This window comes from Cyrtonyx montezumae, unplaced genomic scaffold (genome assembly GCF_038088225.1).
Source record: "Cyrtonyx montezumae isolate F1298 unplaced genomic scaffold, pur_monq_1.0 scaffold_8, whole genome shotgun sequence".
Taxonomy (NCBI): Eukaryota; Metazoa; Chordata; class Aves; order Galliformes; family Odontophoridae; genus Cyrtonyx; species Cyrtonyx montezumae.
In genome coordinates this window covers 55928885-55948661 of record NW_027072089.1, presented here as the reverse complement: position 1 = coordinate 55948661, position 19777 = coordinate 55928885, and the positions used below count along the sequence as shown (strand labels likewise).

The window sequence follows — 19777 nt, the reverse complement described above, 5'->3', positions numbered from 1 at the left end:
GCTTTGGTGTACACTGAAATTAGTGTTTTTAGCTACAAATTTGTAACAAAGCATATTAAATAAACAAGTGTAATGAAACTTTTTCTCTGCCTTCCAAAAGAAATGATAATCTGTCAGCAAACTCAGAACTTGGAGTCAGGCATTTTGTTGTCAGGGATAATCAGTGCCTGTTCCCTGGTTTTCTGCCCAAATTAGCCATGATTCTGGCACTCGCCAGCTCCTCAAGGGTTAGACACAGTTCACATTATTTAATACTGTTTTGACATTAACATCCTCTGTGTCACAGTGGACGCATGGAAGCCATAGTAGAGACACTGACTAAAAGGGTATGTTTTAGTCAGGAAACTGAATTTTGGACTAGTAAGTGATTCTTAACACTTTGAGAAGTAAGCTGCAAGTTTTACTGACATACTCAGAAATCAGACAGGGCATTATAAATGTTCCTACTACAGGCCTTTCCCACTCGCTAATCCTTAGAATTTCCAACTGACGAAGTATCTTCAAACTGCTTCTTCATATGAAGGATTGGACACAAATATCATGTGTGCACCAGCATGTCTTCAATATTATTTTATTGATTCCACATAGATAACACTGCCCCATGTAAACAGACATTTTCATGTGAGCTAACTGACACATAAGTGTGGAGAAAAAGGAATCTGACAGAGCATCCGTCCATCTTCCAAAAGCTGTAAATGAGCCAAGTGTGCTCTTGCAGCCTGGAAGGCCAACTGCATCCTGGTCTGCATCCACAGAAGAGTGTCCAGCAGGGTGAGGGAGGTGATTGTTCCCCTCTACTCCGCCCTCATGGAGCCCCATCTGGAGTACTGTGCCCAGGCCTGCAACAGCCAGCACAGGAAGGATGCAGAGATGTCGAAGTGGGTCCAGTGAAGATGATTACAAGGCTGGAGCATCTCTTCTCTGAAGAAAGGCTGAGAGTGGTGAGGCATTGGAACATGCTGCCCAGAGAAGCTGTGGCTGCTCCATACCTGGAGGTGTACAAGACCAGGCTGTATGGGGCCCTGGGCAGATGAGCTGTTGGGTGGTAGCCCTGTCCACATCATGGGGTTGGAACTAGATGATCTGTAAGATTTCTTCCAACCTTAGCCGCTCTGTGATGATATGATCTTCAGCAAAGACCTGAACAAGGATGCAGAATGCACTCAGCAAGCTTGCAGATGACACCAAACCTGAATGGGTAGCAGATACACTGGAGGGCAGAGTTTTCTTTCAGAGGGACCTGATAACCAGTTATCAAATTAATAAATTTGAACAAAGTCACATCCAAAGTCTTGGGCTGGCTGAATGCAATTCCACAGAAAGAGAAATGAGGTGAAGGGAAATGATTTGTCCTCTCTATGCAGTACTCATGAGAAAGCACATGGAACATACTGTCCAGTCTGGAACATCCCAGTACATGAGAGGGATGGCCAGGCTGGAGCAAGCCCAGTGGAAGAACAGGGACTTGGCACCTCATTTTTATCAGGTTGGAAAAGACTACAAGGAACTGTATTTGTCATCTACAATTATGCATGTTTGGTTAGAGTTAAGATTCTTCTCAAGTGCGCGGTGAGAGGACAGAGGGAAATGATCATAAGATTCATCAAGGGAAGTCCCAGCTCTGACTGATGAGGCAGTGGCACAGGCTGCCCAAAAGCTGCTGAGCTGCTGCCCTTGGAAACTCTCAAAACATACTTAGTCATGAAGCAATACGGATGTGAGGGCAGCCCTGCTTTGAGAGGATGCCAAGAGTTTTCTTCAACTTAATTTGTTCTGTGATTCTGTGGGTCATGAACATAAATGGTAAAAGCATGTCATACTCCAGCTAATGTGTCCTCAAAGGACTGTGGCCCTCCCACTTTTTATTCATAAGGATTTAAATGTATCTTTCCAGTTTTTCCAATTTAGATTTACATTGTATCAAAACTCTATCAGAATTTGTGAAGGATTGCTGTTTTTAAACACTTATGCACTGCTTTGATTTTCTTTATGGAACATAGCTTTTCAAAATATATACTGATATTGCACATTTAAAATGTACTTCCATCTCAAAGTCAATAAAGTTAACAAAACATGCATACACACACGTTAACACACATGCAGCAACTAAAGAAAAGCTTTCCTCATACAAATCTTCATTTTGATACAACTTCACACAGGCCATAAACAAAACCTTATATAGTGTACACAAAAGTTCTGTGTATGCAGTAAGGCAGGCATACAAAGTGGTAAAAAGTACATCATCATTCACTATGTTACATTAAAAAGATAGCTATGTTACATTAAAAAGATAGCTGAACAGATAAAATCAGTGTTGTCTCTCTAAAGCATTTGCCTCAAATTGTACATGGGTTATTTCAACTCCAAGGCAGATTCCATCTTTACTTTAAAAAGGGAAAAAAACATTGTCAAAACAACCTGAACAGAGAATGGAAGTTTTCTTCTCTGAAACTGTAGTACCACAGTATTTATTATCTGTAAGTCAGAAAATTTAGCCATCTTTTCACTTCTATGGAGTAAGATGTCAGAAAGTTCAGTGATTTCTCCATATCAACAAATACTTCTCGTGTGTTACATTTGAATGCTCATACACATTATGCTTAATGAATAAGAACACAGACAAATCATCACCAATGTTCTGCTTCTGAATTATCTTTCAAAGGTCAGGAGCTTCATTTGGCAAAGCTACAATACAAAGGACCAGCCCAGTTCTCATTTATGCAAATTTCACGAACATTTGCTGCAAATGCAACTTCATTACTTTAAACACCTATTAGCTTTATCAAGCAAAAGCTGCAATGGAGCTCATTGTGCTTTGTTTTCCAGAAGTCTTGTTCATTCACACAGCAGAAGAGCCAACAAACAGGACATTCTAAAGTTCACACATGTGTACAGTTGGTAGATGGTGGAGTATCTATCCGACTCTTATTTTCTTTAGCATCATTCAGAGGTGATTCATTACCTATCTGGCACTTGAAAACTTGTTTGTAGGCCTTTCTAAAATTTTCAGAGAGAAATGCGTATATAATAGGGTTTACAGAAGAGTTGCTGTAAGCCAGGCAATGTGCAGCTACCCTGAAGAGAAAGGAGGCTTGAGTCAGTGGGAAAACTCCAAATTCAGCCCAGAGATGAATCACATGATGCGGCAGCCAGGAGATGCCGAAAACAACCACCACCACCAACACAGTTTGTGCTGTCTGAGACAGGGAAAGGAAAACACAGATGTCTTATAAGCATTTAAAATCAAGCTTATTATACCATTATCTGTAAAAAAAACCCTAAAATATTTATTCAATATTCAATAATTATTAATGATTTAACTTCGTTACCTATATGGACTTTATTTTGTAGTACTGAAAGAACATTAGCTTTGAAACTTCCACAGCAAAAGAGAAACACAACTCTTTGCTCAAAGGCAAAGAAATACTAGCCTCTTCTGAGGGGGACTCGGGATTGATACAATGAATTGATAGCACAGGTCTCTGGGAAATCTCGTCCAAATCCAATGAATCATGTTTTAATACAGTACACAAGGATTTCTGACCAGAATTTCAAGGGAGATCTATTGTACATGGAGGCAGCTGGTGAAAGAGATGAGAGGAGTTAGATTAACCCTTTGCTCCCAAGTCTAAAACAGGAGCAGAGGTTACTGTCTTTTTTAAAGTCTCCTCTTTAAGCATAAAACTTCTATTGGAATCATCCAATAATATTCTGGGATACAACTAGGAAAAAAAGGAAAAAAATTATGAACAATTTTTTCTGGTAACTCTACAATGAACATAAGAAGCAAAATAACCTCCATTCTACCTCCTGAGTCTACTTTCAGTATTTTCACAAGAAAGAGCCAATAAGTTTGTTAGATCCCCTCTGACAGCCACAGTATCAATCACCTGCTTACTGCAGGTATTATTCCAGGCGCGGTGAAGTTTGTTTGACAATGTTTTCTTTAGGTTTCACTTTCTTCCAAAACTGCAATCACTGCTTTGCAGGTGCTGAACAAAATGTATTTCTCTAACAAGTGTCACTTTCCCAGTAAGAGACTAGTAGTAATTCTAAAGCTTATTATATTACGAACCATTATGATTACTCTATTAACACTTTACAACATAATTCTTCAGATAACTTCATCTCTTATTCACAGGCAGAAGTAAGTCCAAAGTGATATATGCTACAACACAGACTTGTTGCTGATTTGTTGATTCTGGTCTATACTTACTTGAATTGATTAATGCTTAGTAATAGTTAAATAACTTGCTTAATTATCACGTGATTTAATTTGTAGGAACTTGCGGGGGAAAGTTTAATTTCTGCAGCAACAGCCTGAAATAACTTATGACAAATACTGTTGCTGGTTAGCAAAATCTCTACTAAATATAATTTGTTCAGTCTCAAGGGTTCACATTTATTCACAAGACTTTTTTCTATTTAACCCTGTTAAGCTTAATTCAGTTGATATTAAAGCAGCCACACAAATATTTCCTCTTTCAGTTCTCATCAGGAAAGCTGTCTTCCTTGTGCTAACAAGGAAGTATAAACAAAGAACAGTTGATTCTGTGATCCCTTCAATGCACTAATATTCCAGCTGCAAACATGCTGTCTGGTTATTGCACACGCAGTTAATTCTTAAAAGGTGTGTTACTTCAGTTTGTACTTTTTTTTTAATTGACATCAAGAAAATCACTGACTTTGAATTGACTGTATAAATGCAACTGAAAGCTGAGATTGACCGTGTGTCTCTTGCAACTATTATACTAAGGTATTTCATATCTGCAGAGTAAGTAATTTTCCATAACAGATTCTCACAGCATCTGTTTTATCCCATTATTTCTCCTAAGCATCTCTTCAGAGCTTACCTTTCCACTATTATTTGCAACCAAGGTAACTCCAGAGGGCAGTTCTTTTTTTTTATGTAATGTTATCATGCTCAGGGTTTCTCACCAGAAAAAAAAAAAAAAAAAAAAGAACTTGAAATGCATGTTGATGTTTTCTGACCAAAAAGCATAAATAACAGCATTTATGCACATTTATATTTTAAATTCGCTTTTTAAATTCACGTATATGACAAATAAAGATTCTGCTACTAAGAAACTTTTTTTTTTTTGGTCTAAGCAAACTTGACGCATCAATATCCATGGGCCCTGAAGCAATACATCCACGAGCACTGAGGGACCTGGCAGAAGTGATTGCCAAGCTGGTCTCTAGGACCTTTGAAAGATCATGGAGAATGAGAGAGGTGTCTGAGGACTGGAGGAAAGCCAATATCACTCCAGTCTTCAAAAAGGGCTAGAAGGAGAACACAGGAAACTAGCCCAGTCAGCCTCACCTCTGCCCCCAGGAAGATGGAACATCTTCTGGATGTCTTCTCCAAGAAAATGGAAGATAAAAGCTTTGTAAGGAGTAGTCAGCATGGATTCACCGAGGGGGAGTCATGCTTGACCAATCTGGTAGCCATCTAACATCTCATGACTGGCTGGGTAGATGCAGGGAGAGCAGTGGATGTTGTGTTCCTTGACTTCAGCAAGGCATTTGGTGCTGCCTCCTGTATTATCCTCATAGGTAAACTTAGGAAGTGTGGGACAGACGAGTGGATGGTGAGTTGAACTGAGAACTGTCTGACTGGCAGAGCTCAGAGGGTTGAGATCAGTAGCACAGGGTCTAATTGAAGGCCTGTAGGTAGCAGTGATTTCCAGGGGTTGATACTGGGTCAACATCTTCATCAGTGACCCGGAGGAAGAGGTAGATTGCACCCTCAGTAAGTTTGCTGGTGATACAAGGCTGGGAGGTGTGGCTGACACACCAGAAAGCTGTGCTGTCATTCAGTGAGACCTGGACAGGGTGGAGACTGGATAAGGTTCAACAAGTGCAAGTATAGAGTTCTAAACCTGGAGAGGAATAACCACATGCATCATTACAGGTTAGAGGCTGACCTGTTGGGAAGGAACTCTGTGGAGAAAGACTTGGTTGTCCTGGCCAAGAGACAGTAATGTGCCCTGGTGGCCAAGAAGGCTAATGGTATCCTGGGGTGCATTAAAAATTGCACAGGGAGGTGATCCTCCCTCTCTACCCTTCCCTTGTGAGGCCATTTCTAGAGTACAGTGTCCAGCTCTGGGTTCCCCAGTTCAAGAAAGACAGGGAACTTCTAGGGAGAGTCTGTCAGAGGGCTGAAAAGACTATTAGAGCCCTGGAGCATTTCCCAGATGAGGAAAAGCCGAGAAAGCTGGGTCTGATCAGCTTGGAGATGAGAAGACAAAAAAGAGATCTTAACAATGCTTAAATACTTAAAGGGTGAGTGTCAAGTGTATGGGGCTAGCCTCCTTTCAGTGGTCCCCAGCAACAGGAAAAGGGGCAATGGGCACAAATTGGAACACTGCAAATTCCATATGACATGAGGAAAAACTTCTTTACTTTGAGAGTGACAGAGCATGGAACAGGCTGCCCAGAGAGGTTGTGGAGTCTCCTTCTATGTAGATATTCAAAACCTATTTGAATGCTTTTTTATATAACACATTCTAGAGAGCCTGCTTTAGTGGGGAGCTGGACTAGATGATCTCCAGAAGTCCCTTCCAAACCTACAGTCCTGTGATTCTGTGATACTAAGATTATATAAAGCTCTGAATGAAGCTGTGAGACTGGGCCTTAAATGCATTACTCTTAACAAAACAGCTGAAGGTAAAGAAGAAACAGTAATCAGAAACATGAAACATACTAATGAAAACAGAATTGTTTTGAAATCATGAGCTATGTAAGACCTCAGGATCGGAAAGTTTCAAGTAAAAAAAATTTTCTGCTTTCCATCACTGAACCCTGAGACACCTGAATAGTCTTGGACATACTTATAATGCTTTTCCCTGAAACTACGAGTTCATAGCTAAATCTGATTTTTATTTGCATAAAGAGTTAGTACCTAGAGGAGATGCAGATATTTCCAGTTTGAAAATAAGACACATGAGAGTAGGGATGGCAACATAGAGAATGCCTTTCAAAACTACACCTCTGGCCTTGATGAGATTAAATGCAAATTATTTATGTTAAGTATTTTACTGCATCAGGGACATAATGCTTTTAATTTAGAAATCTAAATCTGTTGACTAAGATATATTTTTTTCTTTAAATAGAGAATGCATAAATAATAGATTATTTATTCCCCATTCAGCCCATGTATATCTCATTTACATTGCAGACAGTCTGCATGCCCATATGGTAATAGCGATCAGATCAAACAAAGAGCTATAGCCTAAGGGTTGTTTCTGACTCCACATTCATAAACTGAGAAGTTAGTCAAATTATTACTGTGGTCAAATCTGCTCAAAAATCAGAACCATATTATATTATCTGACAAAATATCTACATAAACACATCTTTCAAATATTGTTCTAAGTTGCAAAGCTAATATTCTGCTTCAAAGACCCTTCACAATTCTACTTGCATATAACTGAGGTCTTGAACAGAAGAGAAAAAAGATTTCATGGAAAATCATAAAATCATGAAAGTTTTTAGAGTTTTTAGACTTCTATCAGAAACTGCAATGAATCTCATCTGGAGGTCTTATCATATAAGCTAGAAATCCCTGATTAAATTATAATAATATTCAGTTAATTAAAAAATAAAAATAAAAAAGGCAGAGATTTGCAACTTAGGGGAAATTTTCTAGTGAGGAAAAAGAAACTTCTACATTAGAGATTATCTCTTCGTGACTGAGTTTCACATGCTCCAGTGTTCAAAATATGGGGATCTCAGGTAATGGCTTGACCACTGTAATGGAAAATCCTGATCAGAAAAGACTCTTATCCTGCTGAGGCACTAAAAATGTCATCAAATACTCCATTTCGAATCTTTCTCTCTGTTACATCTTTGGCAACAAGCAATAGAACAGCAAATTATCTTACCCGTAAAACTACAATATAAACAAATCGGAATTGGTAATGAAAGCAGTCTACCTTTTTCTTGGATGCTTCTGACTTCTTTGACATGTTTCTCAACTTTTTATGCAGATGATTAAGAACCTGAAAAGATTAATTTGCAACTTGTATGTCACCATTTTCTAAAATTCAAAACAATTTTTTTAGAGCATGTTCTCCAGGACTGCAAGAGTTGCTTACAAACATTAACAATCCAATTTACACATTCCAGAAGTTCATATTATAAAATCTCAAGGTATTACATATCTGCATTAGTGTTAATCAACAAATAGGAAACAAACATATCACAACTTAATTCTTATATCAAAATTGAGTTGCATTACATAACAAATACATAATACAGTCAAATGAGCCAATAAATTGAAACTGATCCTACAGCTAGAATTAGCAATTATTCTTTCATAAAAATGTCAATGCTTGTTAATTTAGAATGACCTTTACTGCATGTAACATAAGAAGTGTATGTTTTGAGTCAGAGCTTTTCTGAGTCACCTGCATAATTTGCTTTCTTCAGATGGATGTTTAGTTAATATAATCAGGATGTTGGCACTATTTGATCTTCTAAAGATGCCTAAGCTTTTACAAAGAATTTTTACTAAGATGTATCTCCCATGAGACATGACCTTAATGAACAATTCGATGATACTTGCCATGTGCCTTTCACAAGTAATTTTTTAATATACTTCAAAACGATTTATCAACTGAGAACAGATTTTCACAAGAGATTTTGGACAGTGGATGCATAGAGGAGCAAGCCCTACCTTACCTGTAGTCATTAACTGAATTTAATATATTCATATAGCGTGATTTGTAGGTATGCAGGGAAGCAGGGTACGTGCTCTTCATCTGCCTGTATTTAACGTGTGGTAAATGATACCACATTAAAAAAAATGGAAATACTTTAAGTACACTGAAGGGTTTAATTATTATACGGGAAGAAGAATTTACTTCCAACATGAACTGATGACTATTAAATTTGTAAGATTATCCAGAGTTAAAGTAAATATACATTGAAAAGATCTTCTGAATGAATCAAATGCTGAATATCAGGGCTTATAGAAGGATTTCTTGAGGTGTGAAAAGTGTAGAAATTCTCTTATACCATGAGGATGTTTTCTCCAGTTTCTTTGGAATGTACAACTAACCAGTGCCAGGACAGGATGACAGAGATTCAATCCCACTGTGGTACTTCAGTCTTAGAAACATACATAATGAGTTAGGAGAAACAGAAACAGGGTGGTATCTATGAATAAGGATAGCTCACAGTGAATTCCATTTTTTAAGTGTTTGCTCTTATCTACGAGTGAACCAATAATGATAATAATTACAATAAAAATAATAATTGCAACATAAGTTTTGAAGTGAAGTTTTGCTTATCTGTGTACAAATGTGTTTGTGTGTGACAGCCCAAACAACCCTTTTTGTGAAACACCAGCCTGGCTGCCACCAGGACAATTTGAACCCGGAAAAGGCAGAGCAGGAAAAGAAACAGATTTTCTATGAAAAGGTTGAGGTTTGGCTGGACTTCAGACATTATTTCTACTCCAGGATGAGGCAGATCATATGGAAAGGACAGAAGAACTCCTGAGATACACCAGAGGAGCAAGGAGATGAACGTCTGGCTCACACATCCTTTATTCACCATGTACAACAGTGTTGACTTGCTCAGTTCATGTGTGTAAAATCACTTCCCAGGGCAGTGATCACTGCCCCAAGCTGTTGGAGTTCCAGAAGCATTTAGACAATGCTCTCAGACATTGGAGCTGTTATTGTCTGGTCCTGTTAGAAAACAGAAATAGGACTCAATGATCCTTATAAGTCCCTCCTAATTTGGGATGTTCTATGGTTCTGTGATTTGTGTAACTTAAGTAGATGGGCTTTTTCCACTGGGTCCTCTCTCCTGCCACCTTGAACCTTACATAGTGATTTTCAATATCAAAGTTAGATACACTCTTCCAAAAATTCAGAACTGCAAAATATTCTATTAAAGTTATAAACTTCTCATTCTGAAACTTTTAACTCAGCTTTTTTGCATAGCATCTTTCTGCAGTCCAAAGAGAGATGGAGTAGATAAATCTATTATTTAAATACTAAATTAATTTAATACTAAAAATACTGTGTGTGTTAAAGATTTAGATGATAACCTTCCAGTTTATCTTTTTCAGTTCTTTCTCTTTCAGATTGTGTACATGTGCCATGGAATAACGACGTGCAGCCTCTGCAGTGAAAACATGCTGGCTCTGCATGGCATTGTACCAGATGGTATGCAAACCAGCAGCAAGAAACAGGCAGAATTGAATTACTGATCAACAGCTGTGGAACAGTACTCAGAGACCTACACAGAGAGATGCAGAGGGATATTAAGAGACATGTTTATGCACAAACACTACAAAGCAAATCAAAGACACCTCTCCTCACTGCCCTGTTTGAATTATCTCTTCTCTGGGCCAAGAAATAATTAATTGTTCCTCTAACAGCCACTTCACCTGAATGAATATTAATTCTGCATATTTCTCTCATTTCACCTCAGGCTATTCTTCTAAAGAAAATCTCCTTCACAATATCCACTAATACATTCATGCATGCATATTTAACTCAAGTAATAAAATATTAGCTTTGCTGAAGAAGTCATAACCTGTTACATTTTTTAAAGGTTACATTTTAAAAAAATTTCAGGTCAGTAGAATTTTTAGCCCTTCATATGCAACTGCTAATTCTGGCTTTCATGTACCTGTTGAGAGTTCATATATGGCTCCTGGGGAAAGAATAGCTTTCCTGTGCTCTGGAGATGAGTTTCTGTGGGAAGGGAGTTACACTTCCATGACAAAGGGTGTAAGGAGACTTGAAGGATCATTAAAATGCAGAAGTTCCAGGCTGGTCCAGACTGTACAGTTGAAATTACTACTGATGGCACTTGAAGAGGGGGCTTTCTTTTGCTTACAGACTATTACATTTTGCTTGCAGCTGTTTCAGAAAGTACCTTCAGATGGCTTGGTAGCACAGACTGAGACACTATAACCAAAAGAAACTGGAAAAGGGACTTTTCAAAAAGGGAAGGAGAAAATAGCTTAAACTGTCTGTGCCTATTCATATAGGTCTACCAAATAATACAAAAGTTTGAAATCTGCACTGCTTCAAAGCATGTTTCCTGTCTGGCTGTATATAATCGTTCCACTGACTACATCTTCATTATTTGTTACTTTATCTATTTAAAACCATACGGCAGGAAAGCCTGCCCAAGGTCATTATCTAATAAGAGTGAACTGCTTGTTTAACAGAGCCATAATGTGACCATTACATTCTGAACCATATTTTATAATATTAACCTTATTTAAATTCAAGTGCCTTTACCTGCCATCCATTTTTTAAAGCAGTGCTGCTACTTTTATCGCCACAACAGATCTTTCACCCTCCTTCATTTAATAGTGTCACTAATGTGTCATGCCTTTTTATTTTTCTTTTCAGTGGAGTTGAGTTCTCTGATAAAGTTTTCTCTCTCTGCTCAGTAAAATTTAAGATATAATATCTGGTGCTAAGAACCATGTAAACTCACTTTAATGTTAAGGCTCCTCTTTTTTTTTATGGCTTATTTTTAACCAACTCTATAAATCATACATGACTTTCTTGAATTCAGAATGTTCAGAATGATAGATAATAATGGAAACATTCTTCAGGCAAGAAATAAATTAAAAGCTAGCTTTTAACATTATACATCTATAAAAGGAAAAGTTTGCTAATGATTTTAGGTGTCCAGCCTAGAGGCTTGAAAGAGTTCAAGGACTGAAGCCTCATAATTGAATACTCAGCAGCAGGGGTACTCAAAACTCATTCTCACACCACACTGCCTTGACAAGTGCCAACTGGTAGAAGCTCGATGTGCATTTATTACTTGGCCTTCTAAGAACATATAAGTAAGCAAATGTATCAGTTATATGAAACACATACTTGAAGTCTGTAACAAAGAAATACAACAAGTAAAATATGATAAGCTATAAAAAACAAGAATACAGACTGTCGACGTGCAGTGCTGTAACTCAACTAATGACCATATAATGACCACTGCTCTGCCTGAAGTTGTGAGCTCCTTTAAAGACCGGCTCTGAAGGCTCTCCAGGGTCAATGAAGGATCTTGAGGATTTGTGATTTTTTTTACCATAAGTTCTCAAGAACATGACCTTCTCTGTGAGCAGGCACTACACAAGACCTCTTCCCCATATGGAATGTCTGCTGTTTAACAGTTGCGTGCGGACTGACTCTTTAAAGAACAGAGAAGACTGAGATTCTCCATCTTCTACATAGGCTTCTGTTTTCACAAAACTAAGAAATTTAGTTAAAACTGACCCAAAGCTATTTGTGGGAGAGGGGAAAAGGAGAGCTGTACAAGCACCACAGAGCATGGTCTCAGTCTTAAGAACAGATTATTTGATATCACCAGTTCTAGTTCTGTGGCATATGCCATTATTTCAGTACTATCTGCGGTTCATAACAATATTGCTGTCCACTGGGGACAGAACCCCAGGAAAATGAATCTCTTCTGATATAATTTAAGAGAAACTGAGAGAGGGAAAGAATTCAGTTCCCTGTTAGAGCGTCTAAAAAAATGAGACTTTCAGAACTGAAAGTTCAATTGCAATTTGCTTTAAAAGGAAACAACAGAAATGCCTTAAAGGAGCCTGGAAAAGGCAATATATTAAAATAGAGAAATGTGTCTCCTTCATCTTAATTTACTGCATCAGAAAATTGTGTTATTTAGCTGATCTACAGTTCATGAAAACCAGCAAAGTCCATAAGAAACTAATGTGTTTATCTTTGTAATACTTCTGAGGCTATTTCAAAGGAGCTATCCTTTAACCCTGCATGCACTGAGAAGCCAAAACAACTGTTATAATTCACAGCATTTTAGGGACATCAGTAAGAGCCCATTGCAACCACTTCACTGGAGACCCAGGAGAGAAGCAATGGCTGCGACAAAGAGAAAACTTCAGCTCTGATTTTCAACTTCTATTGTCCTTAATTTCTCCCTCACTCTAACCGATGTGTCACAATATTGCAGTCAGAGATGTGCCAGTGGCTCTTAATGAGGGCAGGGACCAGCCTTTTTGCTGCAGGGTACAAACACCTCCAATAGCTTCCTATGAGCCATGGCATTTTTCAGCTTTATTGACACCGGTGGGAATACAACATGTCTTCAGGAATTCATCCTTCAGCTTGACTCTGCAGTGAGCAGGGCTGTGTGTACAGACTCAAAACAAATCCATCCTCAGATCAAGCAGGGCTGAGACCCCAGCCTGGTAGCAAAGTGAACACAAGATTTTAGCTGTCATTTGGAGTGGCCTTGCTTTTATCAACTTGTTCTGAGTATGTGCTTCACACAGGATTGTTGTTTTTTAAATACATATATTCATATTAATATTGAGGTATCTGTTGTAATACAAGGGTTTTCCAATATGGTATGTTCTGATTACTACTCTTATAGTTTTAAAAATACCCCTTATTGTTTGCTATGCATATCTGCCATAAGTTTTAGAAATTGCTTTCAGTATTCTGCCATATAATTATATTTTTAAGGCTGGTAATTAAGCTGAAATTGAAGATAGTTTGGGATTAAAAAAATGTAAGAAAGAATTCTTATTAGCTGAAATTCTCTCTGTAGTATTCAGTATGTTCTTAACTCTAACAGTTCAGGGCTACACTAAGTTTCTTTCACAGCTCAGTCACATTCACCACAGTAGGAGAGGTGCCAGGGAGACCAGAATGAAGTTTATGTAGGAAATCGTATTTTTTTTCTCCATTTGCTGGGCTGGACTTGTTTCACTACTAACAATAGTCTAAAAATATCATCCTTTGATTTCTGCATAACTCAAAGTTTTAATAGAGTTGGATGCTGTTCCAGCTTGGATTTCCACAATTAAACTAACATTATATGTATGAATATATACACTTGAATGTAAAATTGTGTGTTCAGATTAAATATATTAACTAAACTTTTTTAAAGTGCTAATTAAAGAAGTGACTTCTTGACCTCTAAGCAGTCCCCATCTGCAGGGCTAGTCTATCCTCTCAAACCCAAATTACTGCCTAAGGAGAGATCCTGCAATGAGGTTGCTGACACAGCCTGGGAGGAGGATCTCAGTGCAGCTCATTGGGTCACAACCTGTGCTCCAGTTCTTGCTGATACTACACTGAAGATTGCAATTAATATCTGCAGAAAAACATGACTGTTTGCCTGAGCAGAAAGCCCTGAAGTACATCCATTCAGGCAACAGTACTAATTGCTTTCTCCTAACCGAGTTCTCACTTGTTGCTTCTTAGCATCTGGCCTTGCTGAATTCAGAGGTAAATCTCCCTCTGCAGAGCAGGGTGAGGTTCACAATGACCAGGCGCTACCACGTTCCTTTTGCTCATAGCATGTTAACTGGATCAGACAAAATTTGTGGGGTTTGCCTTTTTTTTTATTTTTATTTTTTGGGGACACCACATTTCAAAGATCTGCACTGCTTTGTCAGAAGCCTGAACAACTTGTTGCTTGGTTGTGCTTCACTCAGTTAAACTCCTCACACAGCACTACAGGGAAATGGGAGAGTTGGGGTCACAGAGGAAGCAGCAGAGCACTGGGGTTTCCTGACACACTGTGAGGAGAGGGGCCCTGAAAGTGTCAGAATACCCCCAGCTACCCCATGCAACCCTTGAACTGTCTGCATCACACACACATGTCCCAGCCATCCCTTCACTATAAAACACATCCCCACAAACTCAGTCATGCCCCATCAGCTCCTAGTGCTGCTGGTCCCCAACAATGCCACATCCGTCTGTGTGCCGGACGTGTCCCCACATCTCACAGACACCCACCACCATGGTCACCATCACTTTTTACAGTCCCCCACCGCCCACCCTGCCCCACCTTGGCATAGCAGAAGGAGATGAGCAGCAGAGGGAGCAGATAACCGAAGACAAAGGTGCAGACCACGTAGACCTTCTTGTGGCGTGGGTTGGGCCAGTGCTCCCAGCAGAAAGTCTGGTCACTGCCATTGCGGTGGAAGAGGCGCTGGTGGTGAGCCACAGGTGAGGCCATGGCAAAGGAGAGAGCCCAGATGAGCCCAACGCCCAGCAGTGCATTGCGGGGGACGCGTAGGGTGGAGGAGCGCCGCGAGTGCACGATGGCCACATAGCGGTCCACGGACATGGCCGAGAGCGTGAAGATGCTCACCAGCATGGAGACGGTGAAGAAGTAATGGATGAACTTGCAGATGAAGGCGCCCAGCACCCAAGTGGGCAGCACGTAGACCGTGGACTGGAAGGGAATGCAGAAGAGCAGGTAGGCCAGGTCAGCGATACTCAGGTTGAGGATGAAGATGTTGGTGGTGCTGCGGCGCTTGCCCGGCTTGCTGCGAGCCAGCACCGTGATCACCAGCGAGTTGCCCAGCACCCCCAGGGCGAAGATCAAGCCGAAGACGATCAGGGTGATGAAGTTCTCGATGCCGATGCCGAAGAGGGGCTTCCCCTCCGCCTCCGGCAGCCCGGAAGCGTTGAACTCCCCGCCGGCCTCCTCTGCCCCCTCCTGGGACCGGTTGAGGGGCTCCCCCGGCTCCATCCTCTCCTGCTGACGCCAAGCAAAGTTTCCGCGGGTGGAAGGCGGAGGCAAAGCCCCGCGACAGGTGGCGGCCACCCCCGCCAGCGCCGGGCAGGGGTGGATGGTTAGTGGGGAGGAGGAGGAGGAGGAGGATGAGGAAGGCGACGCCGCCCAGCGTGCGCCTCCGGGCGCCGAGAGTCGGCAGCCCCGGGCAGGCTGCGCTCTCCCTCCGCTCCGCTCTGCTCCGCCTCCGCCAGGCTCGCCCCGGCTCCCGCTGCTCCGGCAGGTCGGGTTACGCGGGGAGCAGAGGGGCTTCTGTTTTTCCCGATTTAGCCGATGATCGGCTTCGCTGGGCAGCCGCCTCGGACAACTTCTTTCTGCCTCTTGTGATGGTTGCTGGGCAGGCTGGAGCGGCGGCAGGGAGGGCTGTGGGAGCTCCGCATCGAGTTCGGACAGGTGGGCAGGCGGTGGGAGTTCGGACGGACTACTCAGAGCCCGGTCTCACTGTTTTCACCTCCCTCGCAGGCTGCTATTAAGTGTTCCGTCACAGGCGGTAGCTCACAGAGCAAAACGTGGCAGGCGCTGTTATTTCATACAAGCAAATAAAAGGCCACCTTTCACGTTCCAGTCACGAAGAACGTGTTCCCGAAGCTCCCCGCTGCTCTGCTCTGCCCTCTTAGTCAGTGATGAGCTCAGAGCCGGGCAGCAGCAGGGAGCTCTTCCAGGGACCAAAATTAGAGCGACTAAATAGTGGTTCTTCTCAGAGCTGGGCAGAATGCAGAGCCTCCTGCAGACTGCGTGTATGAGTTAGCGTAGATATTCACGCACACGTGCACCTTGCCCGTCAAACAGGGTTGCTGGGGGGTTCCTGAAACGTTTTTAATCTGTACACTACATCCAATGTCATCGCTTCATCCCGCTTCTCGAGGGATGAAACTGCAAATCGTTACAAATCCCCAGCACCCGTGTGGAGATACAAGCTGGGAGAGCCGTGTCTTCCTTCGATTCCACTTTTATGTGTCCTATTTACTCAAAAGCTCAATGCCACTTTGCAGCAAGTGTCAGCAGTGGAGACAAAGAGAACTAAATGTTCAGATGTGTTTCCTTAGGACACAGCTTTTGTTTGCTTCTCTGCAGACCACAATTTAGTATTTTTTTTTCCCCTCACATTTCCTTTTGCAGCTTGTATTAAGACAACCTTTAAGCAGCTGCACATCAGCTGACTGTAGAGCTATTGACTTCTGCAGATCTAGATGGGAATTAATCCTGCTTATCATCTGGTCTGGTATGTCCAAAGCAAAACATTACGGGAGAGCACAATTCAGTTTCTATGGATTTCTATGAATTTAGATTGAACTGCTTCCTATATTTATCACGAGTCGGTTTTCAAGTTACAAATAACTAAATATAAACCACTGAATATTCCTAAGAGATCTGAGGATTTGTTGTTCTGTTTTGTTTTTAATGTGCATACCTTATCACTATATTGAATCGTTCAGTTACTGCTTGAATTCTGCAAGGCATTTGAGAACAGATGTTAAATGTTTTTAGAACGTATCAGATACTTATCAGAAATACTCCAAGTGTATTGTGAAAAAAATAGAAGTATACACAGATTCCCTTAGAGTTGCTGATGTCTGCGATTACCGCTATGAATTCCTTTATGAGGTACAAGAAGCTGATGTTTGCTTTTGAATCACAGAATATCCTGAGTTGGAAGACACCCATAAGAATTGCAGAGTTCAGCTCCTGGTTCCACACAGATCACCCAAAATTCAAACCCTATGTCTGAGTGCAGTGTCCAAACACTCCTTGAGCTCCTGCCCTTGGGGCCGTGCCCACTATCCTTGGCAGCCTGTTCCATGCTCACCACCCTCTGATGCAGAACCTTTTCCTCGCTCCCAGCTGATCTTCCCCTGACACAGCTCCATGCCATTCCCTCTGGTCAATCATATTCTGTTGCCAGACATCAACCTTTTTTAGGATGCCAGGAGTGAAACCTTAGCCTTCCTGAAGCCAGTGCTAACGCGTTAATTGCAACTCTCCATCTCAGCCTTTCATCTATTTTCTCAGGAAAATAGATGGTCCTGGTTGGAACAGTGACCAAAGAGCATCAGACTGTGGTACAGACAAATGAACAGGGAAAATGGATACAGAAACAAAATCATTTCTAAAAGAAAGTGACCTGAAAATTGCATTAGTGGCTGGATGGGAGTGTTAGCTCTATTAGTTTCTTAAGATGTTTTATTGCCAGTTTTGCAGCTCAAGCTCTGCTTTTCTTTTATGCCCATATAGTAACATACATGCTATTATAGCTGAGCATAAGGAAAAAAGAAACAAAACAAACAAACCAAACAACAGAGAGCACAACCGTGTTGCAGTTTTTCTTTCATAGGAAAAGAAGTTGGCAGACCCACAGGCTTTTATCTCAGTAAAGTTCACATGTTGACAGCACCCATGACTCCTGTTAAAATGGATGTAAACAAACAGATGTTGACATTTCCTTCCACCATTCTAATTATGTAGATGGAGTAAACAGCTAAAATAACAGAAAGTTCTAAAGGGAAAGTTCTTATGAAGTCAGTACAAATAATTTTATAATTAAATTTTAAAATTATCTGGACAAGTGGGGGAAGAAAAGATCAGTACAAAACGTACATCACACTTTAGGAAAATAATTTCCATCTCTTTGCAACAGTGATCTCTTAAGCATGTGATTCATGCATTTCCTTGAATCTAGTTTTATTGAATCTAGACCTGCACACAAAAAGATCTCATTTTGTCAAAAAATAGACTAGCTTATGAACTTCAGAAAGAGCAAAGCTATATGTGTTGGGCAGATAACAGGAAATTAAATGCAATTTTCTTATGTCTGTAGACAGCATCCACAGTATTCTTTGTCAGATCCCCAATTTTCAGTAGTAATTAGTTGTAAAAATAGTGCAAGGAATCTATAAAGGGGATGGGAACCTAAGCACCTCGTTAAGTTCAGGCTTAGACATTTACTCCTTAGTGTATAATCAGGAAGGTAATACTGAGAGGAAACATCACAAAAATGTCCTTCCTTTTGCTCACTTTAGTGACTGGTTCGCAAACGTGGTTTTTCAGATGGCTCTGATAATCAAAACATTTGAATTACACTGGTAAATTTTTATGCCAGGAAAGAGAACTCATTATTTAACAGTCCAAAAAAATGAGGATAAAACATTCATTAGCACTACAGCCTTTGTTACTATGAAAGTACATATATAAATTATGTAATCACAGTAGCATCACTAAAATCCATTTATATTTGAGGATGAATATTTAGCTAGCATCACGTGAATATTTAGTTAGCATAGAAACAATAAATAGTGCCATTGTTAATACATATTTCCTGCTGGCTTTTAGTTACATTCCAGCTTGTCAGTTTTTGGACACAATGAGTAAGTGAGGTATAAAAATCAGAGGCTGATTACACTTTTATATACACACATTCCTGTTTTTATCTAGTGTATCATAGAATACAATGTTAATAATAGAGCATACAACCTTTTGTCAGAAAAAGTGTTCCAGTAAAATCTATTCGCTTTCATATAAATTCTTTTTTTTTTCTTTGCTTGGAGTTGAGTTGGAGTTGAGCTTCAAGCCTCTAAACTGCACAGCAGTGTCTATATTGTTTCTATTCTACTCTACTGTACTCGGCTCTGCTCTGTGCTTTGTTTAGAAAACACAAAGCTGAAAATAGGCTGATTTTCAAGACTGACTTTCTTCTTTTTTTTTTTTTTTTATATTTTGAAACAAGCTCAGAAACAACAATCATCCCAATCATGCTCCATTATTTCTGTTTACTACAGTTCCTGGAGTAGAAATTCACAATTTAAAGGCAGATATGAACTTTAGATATCATTCAAAAGCTGAGCTGAAAGTTCACGATTCAAAACTCACCTTTGACTCACCTGTTATACAGTTATTAGGATGGAAAAGTCGAGTATTTATTGGCATTAACTTGCCTTCTCTATATATTCTTCGGAATGGTGTAACCCTGAGGTCACAGATGTCGGTACATTCGAATTTCTGTGGTGGAGATGTGTCAGTAATAAACTGAAGTTTATTGCTCCTTGCTGACATTTAGAAGGAAGCAAACATCTGTCGCTATTCATCTGAGACATTACTGTTCCATCACAAAATTTGAGCTGAATTGTTTTTTCCCGTTCTCTATCCCAGTTCTTAAATTGCTCTCACACAGCCTTTAGAATACAAACATTCAAAATCAGACAATTAATTTTGAAATGACAGTTCACAAAAC

At 40.1% G+C, this 19777-nt stretch overlaps 1 protein-coding gene across 1 annotated transcript; it reads right to left on the bottom strand.

Annotated features, from left to right (window-relative positions):
• Window positions 1-2879: 2879 nt before the first annotated feature.
• On the bottom strand, window positions 2880-15510 carry GALR1 (galanin receptor 1). The gene is made up of 3 exons (XM_065753118.1): window positions 14821-15510; window positions 7938-8003; window positions 2880-3197 (listed from the first exon to the last, which is right to left on the bottom strand). Exons 1-3 carry the CDS (start codon window positions 15508-15510, stop codon window positions 2880-2882), a joined length of 1074 nt encoding a protein of 357 aa, XP_065609190.1.
• Window positions 15511-19777: the final 4267 nt, after the last annotated feature.